The sequence below is a fragment of the Lycorma delicatula genome, chromosome 1 (assembly GCF_047948215.1).
Source record: "Lycorma delicatula isolate Av1 chromosome 1, ASM4794821v1, whole genome shotgun sequence".
NCBI classification, from domain to species: domain Eukaryota; kingdom Metazoa; phylum Arthropoda; class Insecta; order Hemiptera; family Fulgoridae; genus Lycorma; species Lycorma delicatula.
In genome coordinates, this window is record NC_134455.1 from 223232669 (window position 1) to 223249970 (window position 17302).

General features: G+C 31.0%; 2 protein-coding genes across 7 annotated transcripts in view; one reads left to right on the forward strand and one right to left on the reverse strand.

The window, feature by feature from the left end:
- IntS6 (integrator complex subunit 6) overlaps window positions 1–956 on the reverse strand; it is a 77064-nt gene extending 76108 nt beyond the window's left edge. The window contains exons 1-2 of the mRNA XM_075373350.1: window positions 643–956; window positions 364–441 (exon numbers count right to left, since the gene is read on the reverse strand). Coding sequence (XP_075229465.1) covers window positions 364–441; window positions 643–771 — 207 coding nt within the window. The 5' untranslated portion in view covers window positions 772–956. The remainder of the gene's footprint in view (window positions 1–363; window positions 442–642) is intronic.
- Window positions 957–1412: 456 nt separating this feature from the next.
- The window catches only part of LOC142329069 (deoxyribodipyrimidine photo-lyase-like), a 73928-nt gene continuing 58038 nt past the window's right edge, over window positions 1413–17302 (forward strand). The window contains exons 1-2 of one of the 6 annotated variants that reach the window (XM_075373403.1): window positions 1413–1465; window positions 12038–12159. In XM_075373403.1, the coding sequence (XP_075229518.1) occupies window positions 12049–12159 (111 nt within the window). In that variant the 5' untranslated portion in view covers window positions 1413–1465; window positions 12038–12048. Of the gene's footprint in view, window positions 1698–7359; window positions 7479–8610; window positions 8689–12037; window positions 12160–17302 lie in introns of those variants that run through there. The other 5 variants (XM_075373363.1, XM_075373373.1, XM_075373411.1 and 2 more) reach the window with 5 other exon arrangements.

Consider the following 17302-nt stretch of genomic DNA (forward strand, 5'->3'; position numbering starts at 1 on the left):
CTTTTGTAATCACTATAATTCAGTCTAGAAACAAATAGAAACCTTTTAAATCTCTTGAAAATGGTAAATCAACATTAATACACAATTTTAACTAAATCTCAACAGTTCACAGAATTAAACTTCATGACAACTGTTTTAACGATCAATTTCTTGTTAACTGGATAAAAGCATGTTTACAAATAAGTTGTTACTTAAGTAAGTAATTTAAAAACTTTACCTCACAAAATAAAAACTAATTTTATTAAAACGTCACTTAAAAAAAAATATGGTACGAATCAGTACAGCTGGGAAATTAAATTCAACATAAAATATAATTAACCCAGTCAGAAAAAAGTATTATTCTGTAAATCTTAATTTGATTACCTTTATATTTGCCGGTGGATCTTCGAATGTCATTAACATATACCGATCCCCCCTGCTCTCTGGAGATCTTTGTCGTACCTGTAACGCAACATAAATATTTTGATATATTAACCTAATTACATTTATCAAGTCGATATTATCTGCAGATTATAAACAACTAACAGTATTTTTTTACGGAATTAGAATACTAGTCTATACTATAGTTAGGTTGGGTACTGCGAGTACGCGAAAATAAAACCTCACGAAAATGTATATTAGCTATTGTACACTTAAGCCTACCTTGACAAAATGTTCTACTGCGCCCTTGGCTACGTCAAGCAGAGTTGGGCGTCCACCTAAATAAGCCCTTTGGTTCATGGAAGCTGATGTGTCAATAAGAAAAACTATAATAGTCATTGTATAGCTCATATATCAAATTATTAAAGGAAATTAAAAAAATCAAATCTACATGGGCTAACTTGTCCAAACTACAATCATTCGTAACCCCATCCCCAGAAGGCAACCATCACGCAGCTGCCTCGTCAAGCAGCTAAACGGTTAAACAGCAATACAAACTAAACACGAATGCCAGCTAACAAAAAGCATCCGGGCATGAGGGAAAGCATGCATGCAAACAACTTCATAATTAATAAACTTGAAGGTTCACTACGGATAAAATTAATAGCATAAAAAACGATGATTTACTGTAAATTATTCAGCACATTCAGATTTATGGTAGTTTTCTATATTTGCGAACTGATAAAATTTAACAGTAATAATTTTATATTACATTAAAATACTCCGCTAGATTTAATATTGTGGCCTTAATTGTTAAGAAAAAATTGTTTAACAAAAAGAATGTTTGGTTGAAATGGGACTTTTCACGAAGTAGGCGATTAATAATTTTTTGCCAAAGTTTGATGAGCACAATTTGTCTGAAAATTTACTGTTACTAACAAAATTTTTCGAATTATATCTAAATATTTTTATGCATTGAAAAAACTTCTTTTCTTTTATTTATCTTTGCGTAATAGAAAAAAAATGAAAGTAATTTCGCTACAGACTGTTGGTACTGAACTTGTGTATATCCAAAGCGCCGTGAGCAGTTTTTGTTCGTTTAGCGGTCTGTTGTTTTTGTTCAATATCTGTACTTAAAATTTAGTATGGTATTACCTTGCTATTTGTTTTACGGATATTTATTATTTGTAATGAGCAGCTTACATATTGTTAAGATTGGAATTCCTAAATGATCGTTGTATTGTGTGATGCAATTTTTGACTGATTAAATTGTTTCATGATTATTGAAGTTTGTAGATATATTTATAAGTGTAGTTTCAGAGGTATTAATTTAAAATGTAAATACTTTTTGTGGTAAGATTACGTTTTTGTTAGAATACATGTATGTCATGGTCATTATGTGGTAACTCCAACGTTTATATATTGGTTTTGATGGTTACTTGGAATGCACAGATATCGAATATTGTTTTGGCTAGCAACAGCATTGATAAGTTTTATATTTGATGATGTGTGCCTTTTATGTATGCTTCTTTCTCCAGGTTTTAGAATTTAAGTTTATGAAATTGTCAATGTTAATACCATAATTATTTCTTATTACATTGACATGTGATTGTTATTCAGTGTAGTTTAATAATCAACCTGATTCAAAATGAGTAAATGTTCATTCATGACAGTTATGTTATTTAAAGTAATTAAAATGGGTTGAATTAAATGTAATGTATAAAGATTTAATTTCTTATTAAATTATTTTCAGTTCCTTATGAGTATCTTGCATCAGTGATTTTCTGCACTTTCTTTTGTTATAAAGTACATACTTTAAATAAATCACAAAATTTAAATAAATAAACACATTATATTGATCATACCAGAAATGTTGTATATGTTACCTCAAAGGTAATGAAAAAACTGCTGTGGCATTTGCTGAAAGTGTGAAAAACGTGAAATGTTAAAAAATAATAACTATGAATCTAAATAAGGGTTATGCACATAGAGATAATGAAATAAACAAAATCAGTACATATCAAAAAATATTTCATTGATTTTTAATGAAACTGAGCTTAAATATGTCACGTGTACGTTTCTTGTAGAATAATTAGCATTATTTAATTACTATTTAAAAATTCAACATTTTTATAAAAGAGAAAGTGAAAAAATGTTCAACAACCCTTCACAATTCACACCCATAAATTTTACACAAATTTACAATTTTCATTATTCATTGAAAAACATGAAATTTAAATTGCCGACTAAGGAATAACTGTAACCTTTTACTAGAAATAAGATGCTTAATAAACATGCTCCGGCCAATAGACAAAAGTAACAATTTCAATTGAAATAGAAATAAAACAAACACTAACACAATAATACTGACTGCAGTAGATCTTTGTTAAATTTGGTAGTAATTTTTAAATAGACATACTGGTGAAAAATAAGCTAAGATTGAGCATTAAGAATTTAGAAGAATTTAATATATCAAATTTTTATTTGAAGTCATTAAATATTAAATAAACATATATAGCATTTTAGCAGTTAAAATGAGAATAATTCCATCATTAACAAATAAAATTGATTGGCAATGATATTAATTTTTATTAGTCTATGAAATTTAATTGCATGGTGGTGATGTTTACGTATAGGTATAGCAGCCTATTGTTTATCTACTTTCATTTTAGTTGACTTTTACTACAAAGGAAATGTGACATAGGCCAAAGTATTATAACTATCAGTAATACAGGCCCATTATGTGCTGAAGCCTTAATACATGAAGCATTCATAATGTGTATGTGGAGTATGAGCTACAATATCTATGCCACTGAAATAATGTGTTGGCACTGTTATATAGATTACATTATCACACTTTACTAAAGCAGTAGTAGAGGTGCTGGTATTAGATACATGAATATTGATTATAGAACGATTATAATTTTTTGTAATGAAGAATAGTTTAAATTTGAAGGTAACAAATTTAATTTTGACTTAGTATATTTATCTGTAATATAAATGGTACATATTTTATTTTTGCAAAAATTAAACCATTTTAAATCCTATGAATGTTCTATAATACTGTTTATTACTCACAAAAATTGATTTATTTTTTCTAAAATATTTTGTTGATTATTGAATTGTCTTGAAACTTTCAATTTATACTTGTCCACACAATGAAATCTTATTTTCCAAATTGCATATTGTTACTATTTAAAAAATTTGGTAAAGACTTAATGTAAAAATTTCATTCTAAAAAATAAGTTTTATACTGATATGTTGAATTTTGGCAAATGGAACTAATTTAATTTTCATTCAGCCTGTTATTGTGTAGAGTAATAAAAAAAACAATCTTTTTTTAATTTTTGTAGTTAAAAAAAAGTAGATAAATTAAATATATTAATCTAATAAATATTTAACTACTCTGTTTTTTATTGTTATCAGTGCTTTTGTAATGTACGCACTGTATTATTAGACAATGGATAACTTACCCTGTGAACAAAAAATTTTATTGAAATATTAATGAGAAATCATATTTGTTCACTATGACATCTGTAGTCAAAATGATCCCAGTCTTACCAACCACCCTAATTCTTCCTACCTTACAAATAAAAATTACTGTAATATAAACATTTCCTTCATAAATACCAATGCTTCAGTAATAAAATAGAAGAGGTTAAAATGTTTAATGGTAATAGTGTTTGCATGAAAAAATCTTTTTAAACTTTTTGAAACCATAGTAAGAGAACTTTTATATTTAAGAAAAACATCTTGGAAGTATAATTAATAATAATTTACAAAAGCTGTTTTGACAAATTTTGTGGTATTAAAATTAAAATATTAATATAAAATTTTAGTAAATATCATTAGTTGTTTTTATATATTGAGTTTATTTTATAAATAAAGTACGGGGTGGGCAGGAAGTCCCTTTACACTCCAATAAATCAAGCTTAATTGGACTCTACTGTTGATATTGCTCACTGCTGCTGGAAAAGGTGGGGAGGATAAGCCATAGTGAGGATCGTCCGGTGTGTTCATTTGTGATGGGATGATCTTAGTTGTATTTGAATGTGGAACAACGGCAGATACAAGTGCGTTCACTGTTGAATTGGATTTGTTAGCTTGTGTATGGTTCCACGAACACTGGTAAAACGTTGGAGAACATTATGAATGACTTCTTTATGTATTTTGGGAAATTGTTTCCATCAGCAAATGTTACTGACATGGGAGAAGAAGGCTTTTGCAATGGGTAATATTCTTGATGTGCCACGCAGTGGTAGGCCAAGCAGTCAAGCTGAGATGTGTGCTGCTGTGGAGGCAAAGATTCAACAATCACAGATAAAATCAACGTGCAAATATTATGCTAGTTCGGCATTCCAAGATCGACAGTGTGAAACCGTATGCAGAAGGACTTGAAAGTTAAATGTTTTCATCCAGTCACAGTTAATGAATTGAGTGACAATGACCTTGATCAAACTATTTACGCATGTTAGTTATTGCTTGAATGCTTTCTGAGAGCAAATGATAAAAAGAACGTCATGATTGGTCAATCATGCTGATTGGTTAGTATTTAAAATGATCACTCTTGATATGCTATTGCAGTTGAAATACCAGACATGGAGGTGCATACATGTACATTGAGTGACAATGACCTTGATTAAACTATTTATGCATGTTAGTTATTGCTTGAATGCTTTCAGAGAGGAATTGATAAAAAGAACATCATGTTTTCAGATGAATGTGTGATTTATCGAAGCTCTCGAACCAAAATTCTTTCTGGGCAAAAGACAATCCTCACGTTAAGGAAATCGAACATAGTCCCCCCTCATATTATGAATTAGGCTAGAATGACAGCTGAACATCTCCTTGGTCTTTATTTTTCGATGGCGCATAGATATTTGAGAATGATCGACAAGAGGTTGCTTCCAGAATTAACGATAAAAGAGATTGCAAATTAATTCCAAAGTTGAGATTTTGTGTTTTTAAAACTTTAATTTGAGTTGATTTTTGAGTTGTTTCATCAGTATATGCCAAAGTATGCTGTGGATATGTAGTGTATTTTATGAAGATTAATGTGTATTTTGCCTGAACTTAATATCTTTAAAAACAAGAGAATTATTAAAGTTTCAGAAATTCTAAAAAAAAACTGCAAAACTGACCGAAATGCCTATTACAAATGAAATGCCTAGAACAAGTGAGCATTCAAGACAAACAAAAGCCTGCAATGAATTCTAACACTTTTCTGGCTATGTCAGTCATTAAATCTCAATAACAAATTATGTTTTATGGTTGGATGTTGTATTATCAAATTTTAATATAAGAAAAACTGAAATTTATGAAACCTATTTCTTGGATCATCAACCTAGATCTGCATATGTTGATAAAATACATAAATATACAAGCCTGAAAAAAATGAACAATAAGTATGATAACTTCAAAAAAATCTAGAACAATTTGTTCAATGATTCTTCAGATGAAGATTTCTTGTATGAAATAAATGATAATGGAAATAATTTGTAAAATAATAGTAAGAAAGTGTCGTTAAACAGTTTAGTACAAATTATGTATTATGAAAATGATAAACCAAATGACAGAAATTTATTGACTTCAATAATGAAATAAGCTTAAATGAAATGGAAGCTGAATATTATTTAGGAAATGTTTTTTTGCAGTAAACTATACAACAATGAGAACAGACATAATATTCAAAGAAACAGTTAAGATTAGGAGAAATTTTGAATCAACATTTTTGTGTTAATTGTATTATTATATCAATATCTCAGATTAAAAATGTTTTCAAAGTTTGAACCACAAGAAACATTTTATCCAGTTTCCTTATCATTAAAAACCAGTCTCCTCCAAAAATGTGCAAATTGTATTATAATTTGATAGCTTAAAGGACATAGAAAACAATTTACCACAGCATTGAATAAGTACATATGGTTGTGAATTACTTCATATATAAGACAGGTTGATCAATTTTGCCTTATGAAAATTGATTTCAAATTTTTATCTAAGTTGTACTATAGAAATATGAGAACAACATTCCACAAAGTTCAAAGACAGTCCAATGCTTATGATTGTGGAATTTTTTGCTAAAGCCTTTATGACATCTATATGTTATGGAAAAAACTGGAAAAGGAAAGTTAAGATGAATAAAAAATAACAACATTCATATAAAATATTAAAAAATGCTTTATGAATATTCAAAAATGAAAACTTCAATAGCCGGGAGAAAGAAAAAATACAGTGTTTGAATATGTTGCAAAATATTAACCAAAAATGTGAATTAGCCAGCTTCAGTTATTATTTCATCAGCATATTAAAACGAAAATGTATTTTAATAAATTCTAATGTTATTAATTAAAAAAGTATTTTTATTATTAAAATTAATTGTTTGATTATTTTTAAGTTTTTTAATCTTTGAAGCCAAAATGCTTGAAATAAAGCAACCATGATGTTTATTTAATATTAGTACATACCATCACAATTTCAAAAAAAAATTTTCAAGTTTTTGGAAATTTGGGGCTCATGCATTATGGGGCTTTTTTTAATTAATAAAATATTCAATAAAATTATAAAATAAATAAAATTTTTGTAAAAAATGTTGAATTTTTATTTTTAAATTTGGGAGCTTTCCATTAGAGGAGAGGTATTAAGTTACTTAAGTGATTTTATTGTTTAATCAGAATACATTTTCTGCAATAGAGCATTAAAAATCTGAAATTGTAAAAAACGAGCATTTTTCTGACACTCGTACTCAAATGGAAGCATTTGGGTAGAATAAATTTTTAAGAAAATAATCCGTCAGTTGTGATAATAAGTACAGGCATAATTGTAAATAAACAAAGTTGTAATTTCCTAGAAAGGAGGTGAAAATCTGTGGTTGATTCATTTTTTGAAGTATTAAAAAGAGTATGAGTTCTCAAAAAATTAAGGTTTTTACCATTTTAATTGATAGTTAACTTGCAAGATAGATTAAAATTTAAAAAATTTAAACATTTTTTGTTACTGCAGACTGTTGAAGTGGGAAGGGCAAAAAGCTTTTAAAGTAGTTTGAAGACCTGTTGATGTAGAAAATATAGTGCAAAAAATTCCTGTTAACTCATCTTCTTATGCAAGATGTAGCTAAAAAGGTAAAAAAATCTTTTTTTTTGGGAAGGGAGTGAATATTAAATGATTTTTTTTTTTTAATTGATAATCTTGATAAAAAAATTTCAGCTTTTGTATGAAGAACTAATTATTTGCTGAAGTGCCCCACTAAAGATTTGAAATTTTACTTCAGCCAAAACATCCCACTCCTCTTTGCAAAAATTTAATACATTCTTCCCCTCCACCAGTGGATAGTACCTGCCTAACAAGTCTGATGAAAATTATTCAACTAGGTCCAGAATTATAAGACCAAGTACAGGCCAAATGCATACACATGTACACATCCGTCTGACAGAAATTAATTTTTTGGACTTGGGAGCATTGAAATAAATTTTTTTTCACAGATTATTTACAATTTATTTTTTTTTAAATGTCTTCTTAAGACAACTTTTAAAACAGACCAATTTTTTTTACCAATCTCTATATACTTTCCCATTATTGCTATAGCAGCATTTATCACTGAAAATAAAAAGAAACATCCTAAAAATAATCTCTGTGTTGAAAAATAAGTAAATTTTATTGACTAATTGACAAATTTTATTGAGGTGATCTGAAATTGTTTTATCCTACACTAATTAATATAAAACAACAAAATGTCATTGAATTACAATTGGTCTTGATTATAATGATTAATGTCTTCTTCAAAATGTTGTGATATGCAGAATCATGTTCCAAGGCCAGAAAAACCTGATTATTATAACCTACATTATTGTTTAAGATACTTAGACATAATGTTTCTGTATTTTTAAATGTCAATAAAACCTCAATCATTTCAGAGACAAATACAACACCTGTGAAAAAAAGTAATTTTTGTAATTAAAAAATACAAATTACATAATTGAAAAAGTTAAAGATAATGATTTAAAACTGAAATCATTCTTTTTCACTTCCATTGTTGCTTAATTTACTTATATTGAAACGTAGGTTAGTGGCAGTTAACTAACTTATGTTTTAGCAGTTAAATTTTTATTTATTCATGGTGCAAGTTTAAATTGAATGATGATTGTGTACTATTATTAGTTTGGTGTAATATACTGAGTTATTCAATGGGTTTTTGGGCTTTCTGTTTTACTGAACATTTAATATGTTTACTAGGAACAACATGAATAAAAAATGTCTCCAGTGGAGAAAATTCATGTAAAAAAAAAAAACTTGGGACTGCATTGAATAAAATTAAACTTACTATTGGGCGAGGTAAAACTATATTCTTTCTATTGAATAATATATTTGTTACTGAAATTAAAAGATGCCATATTGCAAGACATGTATGTGATACATTAAAATATGATATAAAAAGTGGAACCTAAATTAAATCATTAAAAATAACATTGAAGATAAAATATCCATTTATTATAATAATTACTGCATTAACACTAACTGTATTTCTTATGCTTACCAACTCTCCAGGTTGAGTTAAAAAAAATTTATTTTTTAAAATTTATTTATTTTTTTGAGTCTGTTATTTTCAAATTAAATTTATGAATGATGTAAGTTTGAATAAATATAAATGAGTAATATATTTGCAAAAGAGAGCTGTCATTTGGCAACAACAGGCAGTCACTAACACTGAATAGTATATAAAATATACCATTTTGATTTGACAGATAAATTTGATCAAAGCAGATGTAAAAATTTGTCTTACAAAAAAAATTCACCAAAAAAAACTTAAGTGTGGAGAATGATTAAGTGAGTAGAAAAAGGGTGTAGTTTGTAGAAGTGAAGTGTACAGAGTGATCAGTCATCATGGTTTTGCATTTAACCTTCACATCATAAACGTTCTTTTCTAGTTAATAACTACAGTGAAGAACCTAATACAATTAAGTAATTAGCTCATATTAATAGTTAAACATCCATCCTTATAAAAAAGTGTTATAAAATATTAAAAAAAAAAATTTTTAGCAACTGAAAGTTGGAAATGTGGCAGAAAACATGGTTGTTGTGTAATTGTAACCATAACCTAAATATAAGATTATTTGGCATTTTAAGGAAACAGTCCTGAGAAAACTGTATGACCCACCTGTTATACGAATGTTTTTTTTATTTGAAATCCTGAAAACTTAGCTCATTTGTATATATATGTTTACTGTGAAAACATTACAAATTGCAATACTGTAAAAGAAGACATTATTAATAATTTAGGTATAAGTGCTGTCACATCATTTGAGATAGTAACGCATTGATATTTTATGGTAACAGTTTTATAATTACCGTTAAAAATAAAATTCTTTCACATAAAAAATTCTTTCTCATAAATAAAATTCTTTCTTTCTTTATAATCTGTTTATTTTATTCTCTATCCTATGTTTAACCGTAATGAAAGTGTTAGTTTACAATTATTTTTGATTGTATATTTAACAGTTGTCTATTGTGTGTGCCATACTATACTTCTCTAGTATTTTGTACATTGAAATAAATATTAACTAGTTAGTGGCAAATCAAAATATCTGATCTGAGAAAAACTTTTTCTTAACTTAGGTAGAGCATAAAATTATGTTAACGTTTTTAGTTAACATTTCCTTTTCTTTGAAATGGATTGGTTTGCTTTCATCACTGTTTGTGCAAGCTCAGAAGGGTGAAATTATCATTGGTGATTTGTAATCTAAGAAAATAAACAGTAATGGTTTTTGTCATAATTTTCATGAAAATCTTAAACTATATACAATCAATAAAACTTTAAATAGCTATGACCATGCTGCAGAAAAAACAATTTAATTGAAGCAGATGTTGAAGACAAAAGGAAGAATTAAATATTCCTTCAAAAAATCATTACAATTATCCAAAAAAAGGGAAATTTGAAGAGCTAAATTAAAAAATTGTTGAAGTTTTATATTCCAGAAATGGGAATTATAAAAGCCTTTTATGAGGGAAAATGTTTCTTTAAAAGCTAAAGAAAAGTCAAAAAGAAAAAAATTCTGACATCATGATGAGTTTAAAGCATGTTTAGGCCAATGCAGATGTAGGTAAAAATGATATTCTGCCATTTTGATGACTTATAATGCATAATAATGGCTGTTTAGTAAAACTCATTCTCTTTCACAGGTACATGATAAATCAAAGGCAGAAAAACGTACTTACAGCCTGAAGCAAGATATTTAATTATGTACACAAAAAGAAATAAGTAGTGTTGATTCCATTGACAGAGAAAGAAAGAGAAATTGAAAATAACTCATGTTGCATGACAATGCAACGTTTTATTACTAAATGTAATGAAATGTGTATACCATCCTCAGGAAAAAAATTCCTGCAGGAATTGCTTGCTTATTAATGAATAACAAAGGGATATATGGATGAAGGCTTGGTGTTACCCATATACTGATTGAAAAATATTTGGAATTGAGTTGACGGGTTAAAAAAGATGTTCCTGGGTATACAACACTAGAGACTTTGCTTATGTTGGATATTTTTAACAGAAAATATTGATGAGTTAATTGCTGATTAGAACTGACAATCATTACTCCAAGTGTAATGAAAAGTGATTTTTACTTAACCATATCTAACTCTGGGAGCTGCCAGTTACATATGGTTAATAGATATATAATTGCATTAAAAAAAATTCCAGAATTGGCTCCTTTCAGATCACAATTGATCCGTATTAAAAAAATAGTTGATGCAAATAAGTTAAGTGGGATGAGGTATCAAAAAATATGTTCAGTTAAGATATAAACTGTGTTGCACCACAGACAACTTGGATGGTTTATGGATGTAATATATGTAAAATTATTGAAAATAACAGTAATGGTTCTAAAGAAGAAAGTGAAAGCTATAGAGTGAAGTTTTTTAAGTTTTGTTTTGCATTTCCAAAAATGCTATTCACTGAATTAAGAACATATATATATATATATATATATATATATATATAAACAAATATGGAAGTTATGAAAGCAGATTACAATAAGAAATGTCACTGTAATTAAAATTATTTACTCTAGTTTCAAAATATTTCTGTTACTTGTTTAAGTATACTTGTTTTTGTATAATCTGGATCATCTTCATGACATGTGTACTTATATTTTACTGGAATTAATCTTTTTAGAATTTATATTATTTCTCAGTTCTGTTAAATTCTATTAAATTTGCCTACTACAGAATCTGAAGATAAGACATCTCATCTTAATTTTTCTTACATTCATGGGATCCCCACATCCTCAGTCATGATTGAAATAATTCTGTTTTTGTATAATAAAAGCATAAAAATTATGAAAATTGTGTATTCATTTATACATGTGCTGCAGTCAGTTGCAGTTTTTATAAGATGGTCTATGGAATTATTTCAATCATTACTGAGAATGCATGATCCTGGGAAAGTACTTTCATGAAAAATTAAGGTAAGATATGTCTTATCTCAATATTCTGTACCAGGTGGTTTATTTAATAAAATTTATATATATTTTAAATTTAGTTAAAGAATTCTGAAAGCATCTATTTAAGCTAATAGCTACTACTTGTAAAATGGCATAAACTCTAAATTAGATAATTATTTAAGAATGTGGTTTATTAAAAAAAAAAATGGTTGAAATTTTGTATTTATTTTATTCTGTTTTAGCTGCATTCACAATGGCAACCAGTGTTAAAGGTAATTCAGCAAAAAAGATGAAAATTGATAGTACTAAAACTGATACAGGATTTGAAAAATTCATAAATGAAATTATTGAAGAAAGAAATCAGGTATTTTTATTGTATTCTTTAAGTTAATTAGTCAGTTGTGTAAGTTTTGTTAGATGTTTGATATACATTTTGATATTATTACTCATCTATCATTATTTGCTACTAATTACAGCAAATTATTATCTTCTGTCTGTTTTCAAGGCAGGTTGTTAATCATTGTCGTACTTTGATGTTCTCGCATGCATTGATGTTCTCGCACAAAGTGGGATATTGTATTATTGAGTTAAATGATCAGCTAAAAAAGTTGATATAGTTTTAGATAAGAAAATTTAGATGTAAGAAAGTATTCATGCAGCAAGAAAATCCATGCGAATACACACAACTTGCATCTTGTTTCAATGCTACCTGAGATGGTATGTAGGTTTGTTAGTTTCTTCCAAGACGTTTTTCATAATACTTTGTTTAAAGGCATTTAATTTGCTTTTTCCAGAAAAATAATTGAAATTATTTTTTTCCTTAACTGGCTTACTCAAGCCATTTAAGGGAGATTATTTTATACTGTTATAAATGTATGAAAAATCAAAATGATGAAACAGTTTCAGCCAGGAAACTTTGATTAAAACAGCACAAGTTACTGCCATAAGGGAACATAGTGTTTAGAAAATACAAAAAAATCTAAAACTGCAAAAAATGTTAATTTTTCATTTTCAGCTTCATAAAAGAGCAACAGTAGTCTTTCCAGTATTAGATGTAAGTAAGTTTTTGATAAGGATGCAGTTTGGTGCATGTTATAATTTCTGTACCATTAAAAAATTGAGTCATTTATGTGAGTGCATTAAAAGCAGTTAAAGACTTGAATTTGAAAGGATGGTCTTCACTTTGTTGACCAATTTTGAAATTTAGTTTTATTTGGAAAAAGGCACAGTATGATGGAAAAGAATCAGTTGTACGTAAACACTGAAAAACTGAAACAAAGGCTTTTGGATTTGAAGTCCTTTTAGAAAATTTTTATTGTTATTCATTGTGTACAGCTAGTATATTTCCATTAGAAGATATCTGTAAAAAGAGTATGTCTATTTCTATATTTGAAAACTAAAAATAATTTTTAAAACATGATACTCAAGCACTGTCATTTCCTTCAGTTTTGAAAATTACTAAAATAAAACTGTTGACTATCATCTTATTTAATTTTTCTTTTCTTTTTTATCTTTAGAAATTTATTTTGTTTCTACATATTTTCAGTTATTGAAATGATTCTTGTTTCAGTTTTTAAATTGTAATACACTTTTTGTCATGTTTTGGTCTTTTTTATTTTTAATAATAGTTAGATTTTTTAATCTCTTCATATGGAAAATATTTTAATCAATTTTTCAAATAAAAAAAATCATCAAATTTACCACCTTAATTTAAGTTTCAAGAATTTCATTGTGGCTCTTCATTTTACCCCTTGAACAGAAATCAAGCAAAATTTTTTGCAAATTGTAACCCAAAAATGAAGCATCTCTAGACCAAGTTTATCTGATTGTTTTCGTATTTTCACTTCTAGATCTTGTTTTGAAATTCTTTTCATTTCTTTGTGATATTCTCTCTCTCTCTCTTCTCCCTCTCTCTCTGTAAATATACAGGATGAAGCAGAGGAAACACATTTTTTAAACCATTAGTGTATTCAGCGGTGAATAGGGATATTGACCTTCAGTAACCTCTGGCGACAGCTCAGACTCTGCAGTTTCAGTCACTATGGAGTGTTGAAGCACAGAACATTGTGTGTTTACTGTTGAGCAGTTTTTTTTAGAAGCAATGATTGTGTGGTCATGGTTCAAGATCTTTTCACCCAAAATTTTAATGTTGAATGTTGGGGTGCAGTTCCAGATCAAAACATCATACCCCGATGGGTTGAGGCATTTAGAAGTATTAGATCTGTGATGAAGAAAAAGCCACCTGGCCTTCCCCATTCAGTCCGAACTCTGGACGTAGATAGAGTGAGAAGGCCAGTTCTTGCTAGCCTGAAATGATTTGCTAGGCAACAGACTATAGCACCAGGTATGTTACGTCATTTGCTTCATTGCATCTTACATGGTGATCTCAAATTTCACCCATACAAAATAATGATCACTCAGCAGCTAACTGAAAGGAATTTTATGCAATGCAAAGGATTTTGTGGCATAATGAATGCCAATGGAAGATGCAAATGCCCGTGTAATGATGAGTGACGAAGCTCATTTCCATCTGGATGGCTATGTAATGTACAGAACTGTCGGTACTGGGCATTGAAGAACCCACATGAACTACAACAAAAACCTCTCCACAGCTAAAAAGTAAGTGGTGTCTCCAAGATAGAGATTGTTCGTCCTCACTTTTTTGAAGAGGGGAAACTGCAGTTACAGTAACATCAACATGCTACATTGACATGTTAAACAACTTCCTGCATTCAGAACTGGATAGGCCTCGGGTGAAAATGAGAGAAATGTGGTTTCAACAGGATGGTGCCACAGCATTGATTGAAGTGGTTAGACAAATGTTTCCTGAATATGTCATTTCATGATTTGGCAGTGTTTCTTAGTCCCTGTGTTCTCCCAATCCATTGATTTGTGACTTCTTTTTGTGAGGCTATCTAAAATCAAGAGTCCATGTGAAGAAACCACACACAATCAAAGACCTGAAAATTTCCATTCGTTAATAAATTGAAGCTGTGTTGAATGAAATGTTGGAGAAATCCATGCAGAGCTTTGAGGAGAGGCTCTGAATTTGCGTCCAGAAAGAAGGATGTCAACTTACTGACATTATTTTCTGACCCTAATTTAGGTATGTTGATTTCAAAAATTCAATAGAAATGTTATTTAATGAAATTTTTTTCATTAAATAATGAAATGAAATGAATGGTAGGGGGAGCTGGAAGGCCTCCCCCTAGGCCTGCTATGGTGGTAGGAAGGGGACAAAAAGGCCGAAAGCATGGTAGTCCTCTACGGAGGAGGAAGTGCCCCTTGGATTAGATGTTCTTGTCAGCAGATTTGAACAGTTGGTGAAAGACCTGAGAAAGAATATTGATAAGAACGTAAAGAAGAGGCTAGAAATGGAACTTAGCATAGTGGTGAAAGATCTGAGGAGGATGGTTAGTGGTACTTCTTTTACCATTGGTAAGAAACTGACTGCAGCGGTCAGAGGAAACTGAGGGATGCACACATGGGTTGCTACAGGCTGTCCCATTGAGGATGCTCTGGATAGCGGGGTGCTGGCGTCTCAGATGGTTGACTATCAAAAAAGGCTGACCGAAGAAAGCCTTCAGAATTACCCAAGTTGGGATCCTGGCAAAAATTGAGGGGATGCTCAATAAGGTTGCAGTTGTTGATATGCACGCATTGCTAGGTACCCACAGGTGGCCTGGCTGTTAGATAAATCCGAAGTAAAAGTTGGGAATGTCGTATCGGCTTCTCTGGAGATGAGACTGATAGGGGAAGTTGGAGGTGGGAAGGCCCGGGTCTCCGACATGTTTCATGTGGTTTAGATGGACTAAGATGATGACAGAGATCTTGCGCAGGCATTAGTGGAGGTTTTTACAAAAATCAGAGAGAACAGTAAAGGCCGTTCTGGGACCGCTACAAGCGGTGACATACGGGCAGGATACTGCTACCTTGGTCCGAAAGATTATTGAATGTGAAGGGAGAGCTACTGATGTTTAGAAACAGGACATTTGGCAAGGAACTGCCGGGGCGAAGACAGGAAGGATGTATGCTACAATTGCAGGAGCAACAGACATCATGCTGTAGAATGTAGCAAAACTGAAATGTCTTACATGCAATGCAGAGGGGCACCAAACTGACAGTGCCACATGCTCCACCTCAACCTGTTGATGGAAATGGTTCAGTTAAATATGAACTGTGCGACTTTGATCTGCTGACACAATATGTCTCGGAGATGAGCATTGATATTGATATTGAGCTTATCTCTGAGCCCTACATTCCTCGCTCACAGGTGGAGTGGGTTATCTCTGAGGATTGGGGTGTGGTCATTTGGCCGATTGCGCACCTACCTGTACAGGATGTTCTGAGAGAGCGTGGTTTCATCAGGGCGCGAGGATTGGAGGCATTTATTATTACAGCTGTTGTCTTTAGCCTAACATGTCTGTGGAACGATACAGGGAGGTCTTGGCCTCGCTTACTAGAGACCCCAAGCTCATTGGCTGGGGATTTTAATGCCTGGTTGGCTATGTGGAGGTCACCCAAGACCAATGTGAGGGTCATATTGCTGACTGAGGCTATCAGATTACTGGATTTAGAATGCTTCAACTTTGAAGGCATACTAACATTCAGGAGGGGAACCACTTGGTCCATTATTGATCTTACTATGCCGGCTTTGAAGGGATGGATTCAGGACAGGTGGGTGAGTGAAGACTGCCTAACAAGTGATCACCAGGTCATCCTCTTGACTGTTACATAAGACGATTCTCCAGAGGCTGGGAGGCTGGTTCCTCGTGGCTGGAGTATGAGGGGTAAGGACCCGAAAGAATTTGCAGAGACACTGGATCTCAGTGTGGTACATGAGTTACTGCAGAAGATGGGGCTGCATGTCTGGTCGACTGCTTGGAAACAGCATGTGCTCCTCTTCTTCCTCATAGGTATTGTTTGAGGAATCATTCCCCAGTATATTGGTGGAGGAAGACATCACCCGGAAACGCAGGGAGTGCCTTGGGGCTAGGAGGCTCACATAGCATATGCATCTCTACTCACTAGGACAGTTATACATGGCTCAATATAGGAGGTGCAGGAGTGATATCAGTAAGCTTATTAGAGACTCTAAAAGGGCATCTTGAAAGCAATTCATTTCAGAAATTGATACAGACCCATGGCAGAATCCATTTAAAATTGTTAAAAGGGCACTAAGATCTAGAGTCCCCTTATCCATTGGACACCACAGAGGTTCAGAACATAATCAAGGAACTGTTCTCTCATGGAGATGGGGTCATTGCGGAAGTTGAGGATGATGTGAATTCCCCTCCACTTTTCACCAGAGAGTAGATTACAGCAGCAGTGAAATGGATGCCTCTGCATAAGGTGCCAGACCAGACCTTTTGCCAAATTTGGCAGTTAAGGTGGCTGTTGGGGAGAACCCTGATGCCTTTTTGAAGGTATACAATAACTGTTTAGATGAGGGGGTGTTCCCTCAGAGGTGGAGACGGCAGCGCCTGTTCTAGCTTCCCAAGCCAGGG